The following is a 21,344-nucleotide window of genomic DNA, read 5'->3' on the forward strand; positions in this document are numbered from 1 at the left end:
AAATACGTTAATAACCTTGTGCCGCTCTGTGACTTTCTGTTCCAGAGCACAAAATGATTGATATAGATGAATTAAGCCTTATAACTCCCCTTTGAGGTGGGAGGTATTATCCCCATTTTACAGATGGGTAAACTGAGGCACAGAGAGCCTGCATGAGTTGCCCATGGTCACTCAGTAACAGGTCAGCAGCAGAACTGGGAAGAGTGCCCACAGCTCCTGACTCCCAAGTGTATTTAATCACTAGACTGCCTTTCCTCTGATTCACCCGAAGCTAATGTCAGTTGTGTTTTTTCCCCCCAATGAATTCAGGGTTCTCGTGGGCCACCTGGAGAAGTGGGAGCAGCAGGGCTAAGTGGTGTTGAAGTGAGTGGGCCCCTTTACTGCTTTTTCAGCAAATATGGAGTTTGTGGTTTGTGGCTGCCCTCATGGTGAGCCTGTGATCAGAAGTGTGAACAGGGTTGGGCGTGGTGAGGGAAGATGGCTGGGACTGCATCCAGTGTTTCAGAATGGTTAGGTGAATGGCCGAGTATGAACAACATTAAAGATCTGGATGATAGGATGGATTGCAGCCTCAGCAAGTTTGCAGATGACACTAAGCTGAGAGAAGTAGATATGCTGGAGGGTAGGGATCGGGTCCAGAGTGACCTAGACAAACTGGAGGATTGGGCCAAAAGAAACCTGATGAGGTTCAACAAGGACAAGTGCAGAATCCTGCACTTAGGAAGGAAGAATCCCATGCACTGCTACAGGCTGGGGACCGACTGGCTAAGCGGCAGTTCTGCAGAAAAGGACCTAGGGGTTACAGTGGATGAGAAGCTGGATATGAGTCAGCCGTGTGCCCTTGTTGCCGAAACGGCTAACGGCAAATTGGGCTGCATTAGTAGGAGCATTGCCAGCAGATCGAGGGAAGTGATTATTCAGCTCTATTCGGCATTTGTGAGGCCACATCTGGAGTACTGCATCCAGTTTTGGGCCCACCACTACAGAAAGGATGTGTACAAATTGGAGAAAGTCCAGCGAAGGGCAACAAAAATTATTAGGGGGCTGGGGCACATGACTTACGAGGAGAGGCTGAGAGAACTGGACTTTTTATTCTGAAGAAGAGAAGAGTGAGGGGGGATTTGATAGCAGCTTTCAACTACCTGAAGTGGGGTTCCAAAGAGGATGGAGCTTGGCTGTTCTCAGTGGTGGCAGATGACAGAACAAGGAGTAATGGTCTCAAGTTGAAGTAGGAGAGGTCTAGGTTGGATATTAGGAAACACTGTTTCACTAGGGGGGTGGGGAAGCACTGGAATGGGTTACCTAGGGAGTGGTGGAATCTATCCTTAGAGGTTTTTAAGGCCCGGCTTGATGAAGCCCTGGCTGGGATGATTTAGTTGGGGTTGGTCCTGCTTTGAGCAGGGGATTGGACTAGATGACCTCCTGAGGTCTCTTCCAACCCTTATATTCTATGATTCCGTGATACAAGCAAATTGCACTGTGTGTCCACCACACTCATAAATGTTGGGCATAAATGCACACGCATCCATTAAAAGAACATTGTTCTGATTGCAAAGCCAAGCACTGAAAAACTAGGAAGCATCAGAATGTTGGTTGCCAGTGCAAGCTTAATTTGCCCCCTTCCGCCCATCTGCGTATGCATTGTGATGGGTCTTTAATTGCTTGATCACAGGCTTAGTTTTTCCACAGGACTCCAGCCTCATTCAGTGCACAGGCTGGACCTGCTTGGAGAGGAATCAAGGTTGTGCAGTGAAAGAGACTGTCCCCTCCCTACCAAGGCTTCTTGTCCCAGTTTCTTTGCCCAGCCAGTCCCAGTTCTCCCACCACACCCTGTCTGCCCATCCCCTCTTCTCCTTCCTTCCTCCTACCCCTTTTGGTTCTCAGTCTGTCTCCTTGCCCACCCGTTCTGTCTCTCCTTGTCTCCTCAGCCAGTGTCGGTCTACCCCGCACCAACTAGCTCCTAGACCCTGTCCCCTCCCACTCCCTTGTTTCCCGCCAGGATCCCAATGGGAGTTGCCCCTCTCTGTACTTATTTACCTGCCAATCGGGGTGTTGTGAGGACAAAATCCATTCCTGATTGTCATGCGCTTGGATAGGAGTGTGGTGAGGGCCAAGGAGGGGTCTAGAAAGGCAGGTCACCAGGATATGCTCTTTAGGGAAATGTGAATGTAATGGATTGTTCATCTGTTTGTTCCATTAGGGCCCTCCAGGTGAGAGGGGGAAGCTGGGGGAGCCAGGAGAACCGGGACGAACGGTAGGAGTGCCATGTGCCGACTTGGAGCATGTCTGCTCCTCCTCTCCCTGCAAGCATACGTTTCATGCCTCCTTTTCTTCCCTGAAAGCATGACCCCATGGCCTCTTTGGTAGCGGGGCTTGAGGACTTACCTGGCCCCTATCAGGCTGGGTAAAAATCCCTGCGCTGTCTCATGCCCCTGCTCCACCCCACTTCCCGCCCCCCCGGGCTTTTACAAGCCCTGCTTAGAAATGGGAAGAAAGAACCAGGTGTGTGGGCAGGCATGGGGACAGAACTCAAGGAGGAATTGGCATTGGACCCCTTTGTGAGGGCACTGCGTTAGGGGGATCGCTGAAGAGACTTCTCCTTCCTTGGGGAGTTGTTGGTGTTCCCGGAGAGACGTTTCCTTCTCCCTTGTGATTTCAGGGGCCTCGAGGACAACTGGGTCCGGAGGGACAGAGGGGTCGTAAAGGAGAAAAGGTAACTTCCGAAGTCCTTCTCTGCTCTTCAGATGGGGAATGACCCTTCCTCCCAATGGAGCACTCCTGTTGTAGAATAACATGCCCTTGGCCCTATTGATGGTGTGCTCTGTGTCTCTAGGACACTAACCTTTTGAGGTTTGGTGCCAGGGACTCTTCTGTCAGAGTAACAGGTGCCATTGACACGTGGCTTCCTGCTGGCAACTCTTTCGTTTATATAGCTCCTTTCACGCCAAAAGATTTCGTAGCACCCACTACTGAAATGCAGCCACCTCTGGGGCACACTGCAGCACTGCGCAATAACCTAGGATGAGTGCAGTTGGCCCTGCAAGGGGAGAGCAGATGAGCAGCCAAGTGCTGTGCAGGCTTTCGTGCCTGTTTTACTCCCACCGGAAAAGTAATGATTGCAAATAGCGTCTCCCTCACCCCAGGGACAGTGACTCTTTCCTGGTGGGAGAGTGTGTACAGTGAAAGAGGGGTGATTGCTCCAGTGTCCTGATGCTCTCAGCAAGATGGGGTTATGGGCCAGATTTGTGCTGTTTTGCTGCATCCCTTTTATCCAAGGGATGCTTTAGCAGCGAACGAGCACCCTTGGGTAGATAGGGAGGAGCCTCTGCCCCCTTTCTGGCAGTTCATCAGAGCTGCTGGTGACTTGCCATGTGTGTGTTTGTCTGTTTCCTTAGGGGAACAGTGGGCACAAAGGAGATCAGGGCCTCCCTGGCAATCCTGGCAGACGGGTAAGGTGACATTATCTTCCCCACCGCGTGCTCTGCATCCACTGCCAGCAGCTGCTCCGTGCCGGTGGTTAACGCTAACCCAGTGTGAACAGTCTGAGTTAATTCCTCTCGCTCCTGCGTGAGCAGCACATAATGAGGGCAGTTTGCAAAGGGGCATGTTTGAGGGTCACATGGGGACGGGACACAGCATCACAGGTTGTTTGGGATACTGTAGCGATGGGGAGAGGATACCGTTCCTGGGAGTGATGCTGGGATACGTTAGCAGTGAGGAGCTTTAGGGGCGACCCCCAGGCGGACTGTGGTAGTGAGGAGCGGAGCTGAGCAGGAGCCATCGCTGATTTTCATATTACTTTGTTCACAAACTCCAGTTCTCTATCGTTGCACAGGGCAAGCGAGGCAAAGCTGGGCACAAGCTCCCAAGAGGCCCCAAGGGACCCAAGGTAGGCAACGCAGCTGTTTCTCTTGTCCTTTCCCAGCTGTGCCAGGTGACGGTACTGGTCTCACTTCGCCTTGACATGTCTAGCCTTGCCCGGGCTGCACTAGCCACCCACAGTGCAGAGCTAGCATGGACGTTAGGCTGAGTGAGTGGCCTGCACAGCTACTTTGCTCGGCAGTGGCATATGCATGGTTGTGTAGTTATCACCAGTTGAATGTGCCCAGACTCCGCTGGGCAGACAGATCCATGTCACCTACATCTCCTTGGCCTGTCATGCCAGGGCTAAATCTAGGTCCATTATAAGTTTCATTAACAGTCATCTTGGACAGCCATGGGACAAACTGGACTGGATTTTCCTGTCGTCCTGGCCAGGATTCCAGGCACCAAAGGTCTCTGAATGGATTGGATTTGCTTTCCATGAGAACCGCCATGGAAATGAGTCCACCCTTTCAACTGGTTCAGGTCACTGGCCTTGGAGGGTGAGCAACATGCTGGGCCCTACGGAGCCCAGCTGGGAAAGGCTTTGTCACTGGCAACTGGGGGCGGCTTAGGCGTCAAATGAAAGGAGCTGTGGTGGGGATCCCCTTGGGTAAGCCAAAGGCAGGGCATCTTTGTGTCTGTGAAGGGTGCTTAGCATTACTGGGCCTAGAGCGCTTACCAGCAGAGCTCTCAGAGAGCCACTGGGGCTCCCTAGCCTCTTCCCACCCTCCCCATTTCATCACTGCTTGCGGGGGAATCTGGTCCCTAAACACTAGTTAGTGTACTACAGCACATACGAGTCCTGATCTGATAGCCCCTGATGGTGCCAAGCCTGCGAGATGCTCTTGCCTTTGCATGGGCCTGTCCCAGCTGTGCCACTGCTGAATTCTCTGAATTCTCTTTCTCTTTCCTCTGTGCTGAGGGTTTTCACAGCAATGAAACAGTAAGAGGCTGATTAGCATCACCGGCGATCCTGCAGAGAGCTGATCTGTCCATGTGGCAAGGTGGGGAGGAGCCAGTAGAGAAATGGGAGGAGAAGCACCTTACCTGCCTTAGGCTGCTCATGGAGCAGTATGTCCTGTTCCTCACAAACTCTCCCCACATCTTGCATACGGTCGTTTGTCCTCACTCTTACTCTGTGGAAGAATCATCTGGGCCAAATCCTTTCACTATCTCTTATCTAAAGCGTGGATCCCAGGACCTGTTCCCATCTTTCTGGCACATGCATCATCTCCACAAAACTCTTCTTTCTTTCCCAAGAAATGCCCGTGGAATCATTCCTAACTTGCTGTTCTACTGTGACACTGAGATGGATCTCTTCTCCTTCTGCCTTCCAGGGCCATCCAGGTGAACCAGGGTCAGAGGGACCACGTGGCCCGCAAGGACCTTACGTGAGTATTGGCCACAGAGATGGGATAGGTGTCTCTTCTGAGCCTACTCTTTTGCTGACAAGTTTTAAATTAAGATTGGGTTTTTTGGATTTTTTTTTTTTTTTGAAAGATCTGCTCTAGGAATTATTTTGAAGAAGTTCTTTGGCCTGTGGTATGCAGGTGGTCAGACTAGTTGATCAAAATGCTCCCTTCTGGCCTCGGAATCTGACTCTTTTTAGGCATAGAGCACACAATGCTGAAGAGCTTTCTAAGAGAAAGGAAGGGCAGTGTGGTGTGTAAGAGCAAAGTTCAAATCCTGGCTCTGCTACAAGGCTCTGTGTGGGCCGGGATCCTATTGTGCTAGGTACTGTACAAAGGTGGAGAGTCCAGGACTGCTTGGAACCTTGTCTCAGGGAGAGTTTGGTGCTTTTTGCTCTCCCGGCACCATGGGTCTGATTCTTCTCTCATTGGTCTGACACCCTTGTAATGCCACTGTCCTCGGTGGAGTTACTCCTGATTCCTGCTGGCCTGAGAGCAGGATCCCGACTAGCACAATGGGGCTCTATATAGTCAGTGCATGCTCTTTGATGGTGCAGTATCAGGTCTTTAGGCTGCTAGGGGCTGTGTGCTGGGAGCAAGGCTGAGCCCTGAGTTGGGGGCGGGGCTTACCTGATTAGGGGTCCTATATAAGGAGCCAGGCACTCAGGCAGCGGCACAGGAGCCAGCCAACAGAGCTGCTAACAGGGGAGTTTCGGTGGGAGTTTCCAGGGGGAGGTTACAGGGGAGACCAATGCAGAGAAACCAGGAAGTCAGACTAGGGAAGAGGCAGGGGTCTGCCAGCAGCCCAGTGCGTGTTGGTGGCCTGTGGTGCGGTGTGAGGCGTGGATTGCCAGGCACAGAGTTGGAAGGGTATGATTGAGGCAGAGGCAGCAGGTAGAGACACACTGAGGATGACCGGATGCGGTAGCTGTGGCATGTACATGGTCCTGGAGGGGGCACCTGAAAGGAGTTTCGTCTGCATGAAGTGCTGCCTGATAGAGCTGCTGGAGGAAAAGGTAAGGGGACTGGAGATGCAGGTGGAAACTCTGGCTGAGTTTAGAAGCGGGTTTGAGCAGATGATGGAACACAGACATGATGAGGCGCAGGGGATAAGCTCAGACGAGCGGATAGAAGCAGGACCAAAGGACTCTGAGGAGGGGCTGCTGGGTGAGGAAAGTGGACGGTGGAAGCATGTGACTCGGAGAACCAGGCAGAGGAAAAGACGGGCCAGCGATGGAGAAATAGAACTCAGGAACAGGTTTGCTGAGTTGGAAAATGAAGATGGAGCACAGCAGGCTGCTGAAGGAGAGAGGGCAAGGAAAAAGAGACGAGCAGCTAGTCCTGCAGAAGGAGGGGAGGAGTCAATGGAGGCAACACCAAGTATGAGCCCTAGGAGGATTGTAAGGGCGAATACAAATCGAGAGGACTTGCGGCCAGCTGGTGTGGGGGATAGACCGGAGAATCACACTGTCGCCAGGAAAAGGCAAGTCTACGTGATTGGAGACTCTTTACTGAGAAGAACAGACAGGCCTGTAACTAGACCTGATCGGGAGAACAGAAGGGTGTGCTGTCTGCCAGGGGCTAAGATACAGGATGTGGACCTGAGGCTGAATAGGATCCTAGCGGGAGCGGGAAAGAATCCTTTGATTGTCCTTCATGTGGGAACGAATGATACGGCTAGTTACTCGCTGGACTGTATCAAGGAGGACTATGCCAGACTGGGGAAGACGCTCAAAAAAATCGAAGCTCAGGTGATCTTCAGTGGGATTCTGCCGGTTCCTAGAGCAGGGCGACGAAGGAGTGACAAGATTATGGCGATCAACAGATGGCTCAGGCATTGGTGTTATAAGGAGGGCTTTGGGATGTACGGTCATTGGGAAGCGTTTACGGATAGACAACTGTTCGCTCAGGATGGACTTCATCTAAATAAGGAGGGAAATAGAATTCTAGGATGGAGGCTCGCCGACCTTATCAAGAGAGCTTTAAACTAGGAAGTTGGGGGAGATGGTTGGGAGATGTTCAGAAGATCTCCACGCCGGAATATAACCTGGAGAGGGAAGTAAACAAAGTGAGAGGGGATACCCTTGCGGACCAAAGAATTGATCCAAGGAGGAATAGTGGAGTAGAAACCAGATTAACGGGTGATGCTGGTGGTAGAAGGTCTGTGCATGACGGGAGAAAAATGTCACTGACGCCAAACGCCAAAAATTAAAATGTCTGTACACTAATGCGAGGAGCCTAGGTAACAAGATGGAGGAACTGGAGCTACTGGTGCAGGAAGTGAAACCGGATATTATAGAGATAACAGAAACCTGGTGGAATAGTACTCATGACTGGAGTACAGGTATTGAAGGCTATGTGCTGTTTAGAAAAGACAGGAAGAAAGGCAAAGGTGGTTGAGTAGCCTTGTACATCAATGATGAGATTAACTGTAATGAAATAAGAAGCGATGGAATGGATAAGACAGAGTCTGTCTGGGCAAAAATCACACTGGGTAATAAAGCAACTAGAGCTTCCCCTGAGATAGTGCTTGGGGTGTGCTATAGACCGCCTGGATCTGATTTGGATATGGATAGAGACCTCTTTAATGTCTTTAATGAAGTAAACACAAAGGGGAAATGTGTGATTATGGGAGACTTCAACTTCCCGGATATAGACTGGAGGACGAGTGCTTGCAAGAATAATAGGGGTCAGATTTTTCTGGATGTGATAGCGGATGGATTTCTTCATCAAGTAGTTGAAGTACCTACGAGAGGGGATGCCATTTTAGATTTGGTTTTGGTGAGCAGTGAGGATCTCGTAGAAGAAATGGTGGTAGGGGACAACCTTGGTTTGAGTGATCATGAGCTGATTCAGTTCAAACTAGATGGAAGGATAAACAAATGTAGATCTGGGATTAGGGTTTTCGACTTCTCGAGGGCTAATTTTAAAGAGTTAAGGAAATTAGTTAGGGAAGTGGATTGGACAGAGGAACTTGTGGATTTAAATGCGGAGGAGGCCTGGAATTACTTTAAGTCGCAGCTGCGGAAATTGTCGGAAGCCTGCATCCCAAGAAAGGGGAAAAAAAACATGGGTAGGAGTTGTAGGCCAAGATGGATGAGCAAGCAACTCAGAGAGGGGATTAGGAAAAAGCAGAAATCTTACAGGGAGTGGAAGAAAGGCGGGATTAGCAAGGGAAGCTACCTTGGTGAGGTCAGAAAATGTAGGGATAAAGTGAGGAAGGCTAAAAGCCGCATTGAACTGGACCTTGCAAAGGGAATAAAAACCAATAGTAAAAGCTTCTACAGCCACATAAATAAGAAGAAAACAAAGAAAGAAGAAGTGGGGCCGCTATACACTGAGGATGGAATGGAGGTTAAGGATAACCTAGGCATGGCCCATGATCTAAATCAGTACTTTGCCTCAGTTTTTAATAAGACTAGTGAGGAGTTTAGCGATGATGGAGGGATGATAAACGGGAATGTGGATATGGAGGTGGATATTACCACAACTGAGGTAGAGGCCAAACTTGAACAGCTTAATGGGACAAAATCGGAGGGCCCGGACAATCTCCATCCGAGGATATTAAAGGAACTGGCGCGTGAAATTGCGAGCCCTTTAGCGAGAATTTTTAAGCAATCGATAAACTTGGGGGTTGTGCCGTACGACAGGAGAATTGCTAACGTAGTTCCTATTTTTAAGAAAGGGAATAAAAGTGATCCGGGTAATTATAGGCCTGTTAGCTTGACGTCTGTAGTATGTAAGGTCTTGGAAAAAATTTTAAGGGAGAAAGTAGTTAAGGACATAGAGGTCAATGGTAATTGGGACGAATTGCAACATGGATTTACTAAAGGTAGATCGTGCCAAACCAATCTGATCTCCTTCTTTGAGAAGGTGACGGATTACTTAGACAAAGGAAATGCGGTAGATCTAATTTACCTCGATTTCAGTAAGGCGTTTGACATGGTTCCACATGGGGAACTGTTAGTTAAATTGGAAAAGATGGGGATGAATATGAAAGTTGTAAGGTGGATAAGGAACTGGTTAAAGGGGAGACTCCAGCGGGTCGTATTGAAGGGTGAACTGTCAGGCTGGAAGGAGGTTACTAGTGGAGTCCCTCAAGGATCGGTTTTGGGACCGATCTTATTTAACCTTTTTATTACTGACCTTGGCACAAAGAGCGGGAATGTGCTAATAAAGTTTGTGGATGACAAAAAGCTGGGGGGTATTGCTAACACGGAGAAGGACAGGGATACTATTCAGGAAGATCTGGACCATCTTGTAAACTGGAGTAATAGTAATAGGATGAAATACAATAGTGGAAAGTGCAAGGTCATGCACTTAGAGATTAATAATAAGAATTTTAGATATACGTTGGGGACGCATCAGTTGGAAGCGACAGAGGAGGAGAAGGACCTTGGGGTATTGGTTGATAGCAGGATGACTATGAGCCGCCAATGTGATACGGCTGTTAAAAAAGCAAATGCGATTTTAGGATGCATCAGGCGAGGTATTTCCAGCAAGGATAAGGAGGTGTTAGTACCGTTATATAAGACGCTGGTGAGACCCCATCTGGAATATTGTGTGCAGTTCTGGTGTCCCATGTTCAAGAAGGATGAATTCAAACTGGAACAGGTCCAGAGACGGGCTACTAGGATGATCCGAGGAATGGAAAACCTGCCTTATGAAAGGAGACTCAAAGAGCTTGGCTTGTTTAGCCTGGCCAAAAGAAGGCTGCGGGGGGATATGCTTGCTCTATATAAATATATCAGGGGGGTTAACGTTAGGGAGGGAGAGGAATTATTTAAGTTTAGTACTAATGTAGGCACGAGGACGAATGGGTACAAACTGGATATTAGGAAGTTTAGACTTGAAATTAGACGAAGGTTTCTAACCATTAGGGGAGTGAAGTTCTGGAACAGCCTTCCGAGGGAAGTAGTGGGGACAAAAGACTTATCTGGCTTTAAGACTAAGCTTGATAAGTATATGGAGGGGATGTTATGATAGGATAGTTTAATTTGGGCAATCGATCTTGGATTATCACCAGATAAGTCTGCTCAATGGTCTGCGGGGAGATGTTGGATGGGATGGGAACTGAGTTACTGCAGAGAATTCCTTCTTGGGTGCTGGCTGGTGAGTCTTGCCCACATGCTCAGGGTTTAGCTGATCGCCATATTTGGGGTCGGGAAGGAATTTTCCTCCAGGGCGGATTGGCAGGGGCCCTGGAGGTTTTTCGCCTTCCCCTGCAGCATGGGGCATGGGTCGCTTGCTGGTGGATTCTCTGCAGCTTGAGTTCTTCAAACCAATTTTGAGGATTTCAATAACTCAGTCCTGGGTTAGGGGTTGTATAAAAGTGGATGGGTGGGGTTCTGTGGCCTTCCTTGTGCAGGAGGTCAGACTAGATGATCAGATTGGTCCCTTCTGACCTATGAGTCTATGAGCAGGGCAGCCTTCACTTTGTGTGAGCTTCAGCTTCCGAGCTGGGAAGGCAAAAGCTGCCTTTTTGACCTCCAGCTGTTGCCATGGCAATCCCTGCGAGCTTCATGTTTTGTTCATCTATAAATGACCAGACAGAGGACTGACAAGGACTGCCTGGGTCAAGTCAAGTCCTCTGCTGATGCAAGCACCCTATCATATAATCCTATTAATAAATTTATCACGCCCTATCTTAATATTAGTTAGATTGTTTGCCCCCTGGACAGGTTCATCCTATAGAAAAAAATTCCAAAATCAGTTAAGCATAAAGGTCAAAACTTTGTAGGTATTTTGCCTATTCAATCTTACTTGCCCTTCCAAAAACTAACATTCCTACGGTAGAGCATGCCATATAACTGGTTAGATTATCCTGATGAAAATAAAATCATGATGGAAAAACAACATTTTGGTATAATCTGGGCATCTCCCATCCCTGAATTTTCTGACCAGCCATGATGTTTGAGAAGAACATCTCAGCCTTGGGATGGATATGTCAGGCAGGTGATGTAATCACATTCCCAGAAGAAGTGCCCTCTGTGAACACAGCACTTTCAGGTCAAGATGTGACAGCTAGAGTAGGTCAAAAAAACAATATATTTTTTGGATGGTGTGTGAATTTTAATTCCTTTTTTTAACAAGTTTTTTCCAAATGTTGAAAAACTTTTAAAAGTTTTGTTGAAATTTCAATCGTTAAAAAAAAAAAAGTCCAGTTGAAGAACTTGAAAAGTTTTGATGAGAACTGTTGGAAAAATGTATTTTCCCTGTTGAAAGTCTTTGCTCATCCAAAAAAATTCATCGAAAATGCAAAATTCATAAAATTTCAAGCAGCTTTAATGGCAGCCAGTAGTAGTTGTTACTGGCAAGGTTGGTCTTTGTTGGGGGAAGAGATACTCATGGAGGATTCTCTGCAGCTTGAGGTCTTCAAACCACAATTTGAGGACTTCAGTATCTCAGACATAGGTTTGGGGTTTGTTACAGGAGTGGGTGGGTGAGATTCTGTGGCCTGTGTTGTGCAGGAGGTCAGACTAGACCTTAAAGTCTGAGTCTATGACACGAGGCATTCAGCCCATCTAGAAGTGTTATTGCCTAGCAGAGTTCTCAGCAGCAAGTAACAAACTCAACAGTATTCAGAGTGTCCTAATTGATGGAGATACATGGATGCTACACTTTTCCCTCCTACAGGGGATTCCTGGACTGAAAGGGGTGAAGGGAGACCAGGGGTCAAAAGGACAGAAGGTATGTAGTGCTCTGTTCTACTGGTCACTTGAGCACTGTGTTGTAGTGGGGGCTTTGCATGGGTGGAGTATGACTCTAGTTCGTGGTAGCATAGTCAGGAGAGTCACTTATTCAAAATCTTTCCAGCTTAGCCATCCTGCTTCTTCGCACGTTGGTCTAACTCTCTTTCCAGGAGCCTGTAGATATGCACGTTAGGCTTCTCCCTTTCTCCCTTGCCTGTTACCGGTCTTACCCTACCCATCATGTGACCTGGTGGTTGAAACCAAGTCCTAGGAGTATATGATCACTTAATCCCCATATCACCTGTTCCTAATACTTCGGATGACTTTTACATGTGAGTAGATATTCTCTTTGTGAACTGATTAGGTGCCTAATTTGACCACAGCGCAAGAAGCCCATGCATATCTTGATGGCCCTATCTGCCAGCTGGGATACGGTACATAAGGGTGACAGGTGTTCCCCAGTGCCGGTCAGTTGCTCATGACCTTCAGAACTCACTGTAATAAATAAAACTTTTAAATGTAACAGAACCCAAAGCATTGTCAGTAGGGCTGGTTGGGCAATTGGTTTGGTTTTGATTTTCACCATTAAAAATTATGGTAAACAATATATATTTTTTTTTATTTTCATCCAAAATTTTCTTGGGAAGCTCCTTGGGTTTTCATCAAAAAGATGAAAAAAAATGGTTTAAAATAAAAAATGTTTGGCGTTTTGGTTGCCAAATTTTTTTGACAAGAAGTTTTTATCACAAGAATTTCTGTTTTATTGTCTAATGCCATTCCACGCCCGTAAAAAAACCAATCAAAGAAAACCAGAAATCCCCTGAAAAACAAAAGCACTTCTCCAGAAAGTTTTCAGCCAATTGCACTTGTCAGCATCACAACACTGGTTCACCATGCTTGGAACTGTCTGGCCCTGGTTGGCTGATTTTTGTTGGATATGCCGCTGTTAGCGCATGTCTGCTCTCAGTGGGAAGAGTTTGGGGTTCTTGGTCAGACTATTTGCCACTGGCCTATCAACGTAAGAGAAAACCCCATGTAATCAGGAAAGCAGAACGAATCTAGGCCTCCTGCTGATTTCTGCACTTTCCCTCCTCTCAGCATTTGAGTTTGAAGGAAGAACATTTATCTTGTTTTGCATTTGTGTGGATTACTCATCTAGGGAGGATTTTGAATCTCTTTAGGGTGCTCACCAATCTGATGATAATAGCTGTATAGGGAACATGATCAATATCTATCAATACTTTGTACTTAAAACGTACAGCAAAGCCTGCACTGATGATCATCTGCATTAACTCCTTTGGTCTCAGAATCCCTTGTCCTACAGCCAACAAAACCTCAGTCCTTGGCTGCCATAATGAGATGTAATAACTGACATTAGTATGGTTCCCTGTATCTAACCTCCATGCCAGCTCATCCTCCGTCTTCCAGAAACTGATTGTTAAAGGGCAGGACTGGTGCAACCATTTAGGTGACCTAGGCGGTTGCTTAGGGCACTAGGATTTGGGGGGCGGCATTTTCTTCGGCAGCGACCGCAGTGGCCGGATCTTCGGCCGCCCTCGTTGCCGACGGCATTTAGGCAGAAGGAGCAGGGGCAGGGGGGCGCAGAGAGGGCCGCCTGCAGCAAGTAAGGCGCAGGGGGGCGGAATGCAGGGGAACTCCCCGCCCCAGCTCACCCCTGCTCTGCCTCCTCCCCGAGCATGCCGTGATTGCTTCCCTTCTCCCACCTCCCAGGCTTGCAGCGCCTAAGCTGATTGGCGCTGCAAGGCTGGGAGGCGAGAGAAGTGAAGTGGCCACGGTGTGCTCAGGGAGGAGGCAGGGCAGGGGTGGGGGTTGGGGTGCTGCCACGGGGGGGAGCATCAGGGCGAAGGGGGGGAGCTGCTGCAGGGCAGGGGCTCAGGGACGGGGGAGGGCGCAAGCTGGAAGTTTTGCCTATGGTGTGAAACATCCTTGCACCTGCACTGGCCCTGTTAAAGGGCTGCTAGAACCTGGCCTTCCCACTTCTCAGCTGTAGGGCTGTTGAGTTTTGTCGTCTGTGCTGTTACCAATTCCCGCCCGTGATTGGCTCTTCTAGGGTGAGAAAGGCAGCAAGGGATATTGTGGCCCGCAAGGAGACGATGGCTTCAAGGTATGTACAGTGATTTCTTTCTTTTCTTTCCTTTCCCTGTCCTGCCTCTTTCAACTATGGTGGCGCTCACTCAGTACCTGTCGCATCTCTTAGGGCAAGCAAGGACCCGTAGGTGCACCTGGAAGGCCAGGATCAAAGGGAGAGCAGGTAAAGGACTTCAACTTGTCCTCTCCTTCTTGTGTAGATTGTTCTGCAGTCATGTGCAACCCTGCCCCGTGCTGGCTTGCATGGCTGCTTTCAGGCACTAGCTGGTAGTTCCAATGTTGGGGAGAAAAGGGAGGTACATGGGGGAAGCGATGAATTCATCCAAAGGTAAGTTCCCAGCCTGGGGTTGGACTGTGAGAAGAGGAATGCAGTGCACGTGCCTTGGGGTAGGGACAAAGGAGTGCAGGCAGAAGCTACGTTATCAAAGGGAGGGAACTGGAATTTGGCTTGGGTGAATTTTTGGCACTTTTTTTGTTGCTGTTGCAAAATACACTGGCAGATAGAAAAATAAGAAATGGCTTTGAATGTGTATCACAGCGTGCGGACCGTGGTGCTGCAAAAGGATGGAGAATCGCCAACAGAGACAGTGATATCTAATGGTTAAAACAGGGGACTGGGAATCGGTGCTCGGGTCCATTCCTGACTCTGACACTGCCTTTCTATTGACTTTGGGCAAGTCTTCTAATCTCATTGGACTCCATTTCCTTTTTATACTCCAGATAGGGTTGGGATCAACCTCCTGGACGAAGTGAGGTTTAATTATTGACGGTACAGTGTGATCGTCAGCTGAATATGTGCAAAGTAGTCTTGTTAGTGATGTTCCTTTCTTGCCCTGAGGGCTGGAGAATCCCTCTGCAGCTTGGAGGTTCAGTGCATGCTTTAAACTCCAAGGCCCTGAATGGGGCAACCCAGGTCCAGGGGCACCCATGAGTTTTCCCCACATATTCCTGCAATATGTTGTCAGCTGAGTTTGTGCCTTTTTTGCAGGGTAATATTGGCCCACCTGGTCCATGGGGATCCTCCGGCTTCCCTGGAATGCCAGTAAGTCCTTCGTTGTCCCAGAGGAGGTGCATATGACGGTACCATGTGATAGATGGGCAACCAGGTGCTTCGTGCACTTGGATAGATGCTCTGGTTTACAGCTGTCCACCGAAGCCAGATGGAGAGTAGCATAACTAGTTACATAATAATAATTATTGGGACATTTCAGAACGACTCGGGGAGCCCTCCACCACAGCACTCCTCTCCGTCAGAAACTTTCCATTCCTTTCCATTGTTTCTTTTGAAACCACTTTGCTCCCTCTCCCAAACTGGCCTCCTCCCCCATCTTCCTGTACTATGGCAGGCTTGATGGGGACGTTCACACTCTCCCTCTAGACTGTGGAGGCGGATGGGGCGAGTCATGTTCTGCCAGGTGAGATAGATTATGTATATTGGGTTTTAACCTCACAAGTCATCAAAAGCCTGGGATTCCCTGGGCTCATTGTGCTTTGCTGGTAACAAGCGATGCAGTGACAGACACTTAACTGGGGTAGCTCAGGATTGGGCACCATACAGATGTGAAAAGGGTGGCAGTGGGGCCTACTGGTCAGAGCACTGGCCTAAGACTCGGAAGACCTAGGTTCTATTCCTGGCCCAACTAGCATGCTGGGTGACCATGGCCGAGTCACAGCCTTGCCCAATGCCTCCATTTCCCCATCTGTCAAGTGGGGCTAATCATACCTCCTTTGCATATTGCTTTGAGAGCTGCTGAGGAAAAGTGTTTTATTCATATTATTCTATGTATTTATTTATTGCTGCAGGTGTCGTATGTCTTCCCCAGTCAGTGTATATCTTCCAACACAGAGAATGTTTGTTTTTTTTCTCTTTTCCCTTCCAGGGCTTATTTGGACAAAAAGTAAGTAGGATGTGGTGTTCTCTTCTGTGACCTGACTGCATCCTAGCTCTCTCCGCTGAACATATCCCACCTGGCGTGGCTATAGCCACATGTCCTGTGCTCTGTGTGCATCTCCCTCCACTTCGCTCAGAAAGGATGTGGACAAACTGGAGAGTCCAGCGAAGGGCAACAAAAATGATTAGGGGGGTTGGGGCACGTGACTTACGAGGAGAGGCTGATGAAACTGGGCTTATTTAGTCTGCAGAAGAGAAGAGTGAGGGGGAATTTGATAGCAGCCTTCAACTACCTGAAGGGGGGTTCCAAAGAGGATGGAGCTCAGCTGTTTTCAGTGGTGGCAGATGACAGAACAAGGAGTAATGGTCTTAAGTTGCAGTGGGGGAGGTCTAGGTTGGATATTAGGAGACATTTTTTCACTAGGAGGGTGGTGAAGCACTGGAATGGGTTACCTAGGGAGGTGGTGGAATCTTCATCCGTAGAGGCTTTGAAGCCCATCTTGACAAAGCCCTGGCTGGGATGATTTAGCTGGGGTTGGTCCTGCTTTGAGCAGGAGATTGGACAAGATCAGGGGTTCTCAGACTTTTCTACTGGTGACCCCTTTCACACAGCAAGCCTCTGAGTGTGACCCCCCCCGTTATACATTAAAAACACTTTTTAATAAATTTAATGCCATTATAAATGCTGGAGGCAAAGCAGGGCTTGGAGTGGAGGCTGACAGCTCGTGACCCCCCACGTAATAACCTCATGACCCTTTGAGGGTCCCAACCCCCAGTTTGAGAACCCCTGGACTAGATGACCTCCTGAGGTCTCTTCCAACCCTAATCTTCTATAATTCTAAGGAAGCAACCAGCCCTCCTCTGCATTTTGGGGGTTGGATTTCATGCTGTGGGTGGCCCCACTTTCTAGGGCCTGTGCTTTTGCGCTCTCCAGGCATGAGAAGGAGGCAAATGAAACCACATCTGCATCTGATGAGCACGACATTACAAGCCATTCCCAACTCTGGTGGGAAGCCGGGGCAGAGCCTGTCTCTAGCCTGCAATGTGCATCATGCAGGGATGGATGGGGTGTGCACTGGGCTAGTCTTCAGCATTGTTGTCTCATCTGTTCTGGTGATGCTGCTCTAAGAAACAGCCAGCACGTTCCAAAAAGCTCCCCGTGTCTCCTCCAGTCCCCGCAGCTTGTCCCACACACCTTCACCCTGGAGAGGTGTCTTGGGAGATGTTATATCCTAGATGGACTGATCCACTAGGGGTGCAGGCCCTGACAGAGGGAAGAGCAGGGATTCCTAGTGCTTTCTCTGGGACAGTCTCCAGCTGCAGAATATCTTGCTGACTGTTTGTTTCCCCCTCTCTCTCTTTCTCATGTTAGGGACTTAAAGGTTTCCAAGGCCTGCCAGGACCCAAAGGCGAGCCAGGCCTGCCTGTAAGTTGAGCCGATATTTACATACTCCCCCCGCAGTCCTTTCTTTCTCAAACAAGAGAGAACTTGCACAGTGTGGCTGACAACAGAGGGAGGCGGAGGAGTCAAAAGGCCTTTGCAGCAGAGCGCCAGCAGCCTGCCATGTACCTGGGGAACACTGAATGGTAGCAAGACTGGAAGGGATCTCATGGGTCCTCGCACCCAGTCCGCTGCTGGCTCAGGCCACCCAGGTGATGCTCTGTGCAGAATGCCGAGAGGGGTGCCAATGTTGTTGTCGTTGTCGTTTAGGGTGCGCCCGGCCTTGCTGGTCCCAGGGGACCCTCGCTAAACGTCTCCGTGGAGGAACTGAAGGTGAGCGTCGTGGGTGGGGAAACACAGCCATCGAGTCGCACAGAGCCTGTGATAGCGGCTGCTGCTTTGGTGGGGAGAACGTTTCCTTTCCCAAAGATCTGGTTGGTCTTGGCCTGATGGGAGCTGTGTAACTAGGACAAAGTGGCACCTGACAAGGTGTGACTGATGTGCTGACTGTTGTTGGCTCCTTTTGCGTAGGGGTGGGGAAGGAGAGTGTTCACCCGCACAGGCCTGCTTGAATATAAAATACAGTGGCTTAATCAGCACTAAGCTAGAAGCAGGAGAATTGAGGGCCAGTGGCCTCCATCTCCCCGGGTTTGCATTGCAAGTCTCAAATCACGTTCCCCCTCCTGACACTGCTTTCCAATTTCCAGCCACAACAGAAGAGCTTGTAACTTTGCTCTTCTTTGGGCAGGAGAAGGCTTCCTCCAGTGAGGAGGCATCTGAGGAGAAACCAGCTGAGCCTGTTGGTCACTCCCCAGAAAGCATCACCAGTCAGTGCTGCAGTGTTTGATCACAAAGCCCCCATGGATGTACTTCCAACTTAGTAAGGAGGCATCTGCTTAAGGATACCAACTTCCTCGCCTACCTGCCCCCCTTATTCGTATTCCAGTAGTACCTAGAGGCCTCAGCTGAGATCAGGGCCCTATTGCGCAAGGTGCTGTACAGAGTGAGAGACAGTCCTTGTTCTCAACAGCCACTGTGTAACTAGACAAGACAGACATTGGGTGCACTTGGGCTGTTCCTGGCTGCCTGGGGAAAGGTGAGGGAGATTTGAGTTACTTTCTATATTTCTTCCACCCTTTTTAGCATCTGATTTATTCAGCCAACAAACTGAGCTACGCCAGGGTGTGGGCTCTTCTGGACAACTTGGGCCGTGAGCTGAAGCTCCTGGTAGACCCCCCAAATGGCACTAAAGAAAACCCAGCTGCCAACTGCAAGGAACTCCTCCTGGCTCAGCCTGGCCTGCCTGACGGTACCGAACAAACATCGTGCGTGCCCTTGGGGGAGCGGGAGCCCAGTCCGGATGTCACGGGTGGACTGGGGTCCTTCCAGTTGTCTCTGAACTCAGCTTGGTAGCTCCATTACGGAAAGATCACTACTGGCGTGTAGCAGCTGGGGAGCTGGCTGAGCTCTGCAGAGAGAGTTCATGGGGGGAGGGAAGCGTCCACAGGGCCTCTCCGCTTGGCTTTAAGCAGGAATCATTAGTCCTGCACCTTCAGCAGCACTGAGGTTCGCTGTGCCCTGCCCTGGGGGAGGTGAATGGGACAGCGGTTGCCTCACGGTTAATCTCTCAGAGGAATTTAGAGCCAGTGCACTCAGGGCATCAGTGTCCAGCAGAAAAGAAGGTTTCCTCTGTGGGTAGTCTCCAGCTGTCCAGATAACCTCCTCTCTCTGATTCTGGATTGCACGCACACACAGCCCTCGGCCCTTCGGACCTGCTTTCTCTCTAGAGCCTGTAGACGTGTGTACTCACCCCTGTGGCGCCTCCTGCTGGTCTGTTCTGGGAATTAGCTCTCCAGCCTCCAGAGCGCCCTCTGCAGGCCGGTGATCTGCCTGTCCTCTTGGCCCTGTGTCCCTCCCTGGACCCTGGTGCCCCTTTAACTGGGGTGCTGATCCCTGGCAGTACCCCATCAATCTGGGTCTCCCCTCCCTGGGGAACCCCCTACCCCCACTTCACTTCAGTTTTGGCTACTGCCCAGTCTCCATCTAGCCCCCGTTCACTGTGGCAGACTGCAGTATCAGCCACTCATCATAGGCAAAGGGGTTTGGACCGGCTGCCTTTGCCTACCCATGAGCAGCCCTCTGCAACCCCCAGTACCTGTTGCCTTATGCTAGGCCACAGCATGGGGCTTTCCAGGCCGGAGCTCCCCAGCTCCTCTGCCTTTCCCCATCCCTGCTCCACTCAGGTACCCTGTCTCTAGCGCCCTGCAGCCGGGCCCTTCTCCCTCTACAGGCAGAGGAAGAGTCTCTCTGTCCCTGGCTTCTCTGCCTTTATAGGGCCAGCTGAGTCTGTTTGGGGAGTGGCCCCAGCTGCAGCCACTTCCCCCAATCAGCCCAGCCTAAAAGCCACTTTATCCAGCCACAGCCCCTTCCCAGGGCTGTTTTTAACTCTTCAGGGCAGGAGAGGGGGTCCACCCTGCTACAAGCCCATTAATTGACAGCTCCTACAGCCAGAGCCTGGTCATGTCTTCTCAGTAGGAGAAAAGATGAGCCAGGGATATCACCTGTTACTCTTTACGGCCTGGTCACATCTGCAATATCACAGCTGTTGTGCTCAGGCGGGTTGATGTTTTCCTGGCATGGCACTCAGGGAGGGGGCAGAGTGTTGACTTCTGCCATCTTGGCTGACCCAGCAGAAACTCGGCTGGGGCCCCTCACAGCTAAAAGTCAGAGCTGCTAAAGGCTGGGGCTGTAACACACTCAGATCCTGTTTGGATCAGATACCGAGGGGGACGTGTAACACACTCACCAACGGCTTACATGATTCCTTTGGACTTAGGAAGCCCATGAGGAGGGGCCGAGGTTCACAGCAGTGCAAAGCCGGGATGAGTTCCTGCTTGTCATCTTGGCTCACTCACTGGGGATTGAACGAAAAAAAAGCAGAACTCGAAGCTGGAGCTGCTACAGCTTTGAGCTTAAAAAAATAAGTGGGTTACAAAGCGGCCATTCTGGCAGCGTGGAACGTATTTCCTGCTGCGGCGTGAGTGCCCACGTACCCTGCCAGCAGGCTGGCTGGTGTTTATTAGTCCGCAGGCTTTGTCAGCCCATTGTCGAGAATGGACTGCGACAGGTTGGCTGGGGTGGGGAGTCAGGCCGCATTGCAGGGGCGTGTGACATGACTGGGAATTCAGCATGATTTATAGCAAAGTGAGACCGACGCGGTTAAGGGGCTGGTGTGGGGAATGCAGCAGAGCACATCACAGGACTTTTGCGCTCATGTGGACGCCCTGGTAACAGGCCCTACCCTTTAGAAAAGGCATGAGCTTGGACATGAAAGCTAAAGCAGCCTCCTTCCCAAACACGAGCGGCTCTGGGTGACCTGCTCCTGGCTCTTCCCCCGTCCAGGTTATTATTACATAGACCCCAATCAAGGCAGTCCGCAGGACTCGCTGCTGGCCTTCTGCAACTTCACGGCAGCGGGAGAGACCTGTATCGCTCCAGTACGCAATCAGGTATGGCAGGGGGGTTGCAGCATGGAGGGGAGGAGGGGGAGTCTGGGGGACTTGCACAAAATCTGCGTCTCTGCAATGCCTCTGATGGTGACAGAGCCAGGCATGTGCGGCTAAGGACCTGGGCCATGATATGGAAGCCAGGGTAGAGGTCCAGGAATTGGGGAGGAAGTGACTGATAGCATAGTGGGGACGGGACAAGAGGGAAAGGAAGGGGAATTAGAGAGGAAGTAACGTAGCCTCGAGCCTCAGCACCAACGATTAGCCACATGTAACTTACTTAGTGTCTAGTTTGGCTGGTTTGTGCTGCCAAACAGTGCAGGGGGCAAGGCACAAAGCAGTCTTGTTCTGTAGCCCCTCTGGGGGTGCTTAGGGGCATACTGCTGCCTGGTGGGGGAGGGGGAGGGGATTGCTCTCTCTCTAAACCCCAAG

At 50.0% G+C, this 21,344-nt stretch overlaps 1 protein-coding gene across 1 annotated transcript in view; it reads left to right on the forward strand.

The window, feature by feature from the left end:
• COL27A1 (collagen type XXVII alpha 1 chain) overlaps nucleotides 1-21,344 on the forward strand; it is a 254,500-nt gene that overhangs the window by 228,355 nt on the left and 4,801 nt on the right. The window contains exons 52-66 of the mRNA XM_030535277.1: nucleotides 310-363; nucleotides 2,201-2,254; nucleotides 2,660-2,713; nucleotides 3,396-3,449; nucleotides 3,836-3,889; nucleotides 5,202-5,255; nucleotides 11,910-11,963; nucleotides 14,037-14,090; nucleotides 14,184-14,237; nucleotides 15,063-15,116; nucleotides 15,955-15,972; nucleotides 17,338-17,391; nucleotides 17,677-17,739; nucleotides 18,550-18,715; nucleotides 20,809-20,915. Coding sequence (XP_030391137.1) covers nucleotides 310-363; nucleotides 2,201-2,254; nucleotides 2,660-2,713; nucleotides 3,396-3,449; nucleotides 3,836-3,889; nucleotides 5,202-5,255; nucleotides 11,910-11,963; nucleotides 14,037-14,090; nucleotides 14,184-14,237; nucleotides 15,063-15,116; nucleotides 15,955-15,972; nucleotides 17,338-17,391; nucleotides 17,677-17,739; nucleotides 18,550-18,715; nucleotides 20,809-20,915 — 948 coding nt within the window. The remainder of the gene's footprint in view (nucleotides 1-309; nucleotides 364-2,200; nucleotides 2,255-2,659; nucleotides 2,714-3,395; nucleotides 3,450-3,835; nucleotides 3,890-5,201; nucleotides 5,256-11,909; nucleotides 11,964-14,036; nucleotides 14,091-14,183; nucleotides 14,238-15,062; nucleotides 15,117-15,954; nucleotides 15,973-17,337; nucleotides 17,392-17,676; nucleotides 17,740-18,549; nucleotides 18,716-20,808; nucleotides 20,916-21,344) is intronic.

This window comes from Gopherus evgoodei, chromosome 16, assembly GCF_007399415.2.
Source record: "Gopherus evgoodei ecotype Sinaloan lineage chromosome 16, rGopEvg1_v1.p, whole genome shotgun sequence".
NCBI lineage: Eukaryota > Metazoa > Chordata > Testudines > Testudinidae > Gopherus > Gopherus evgoodei.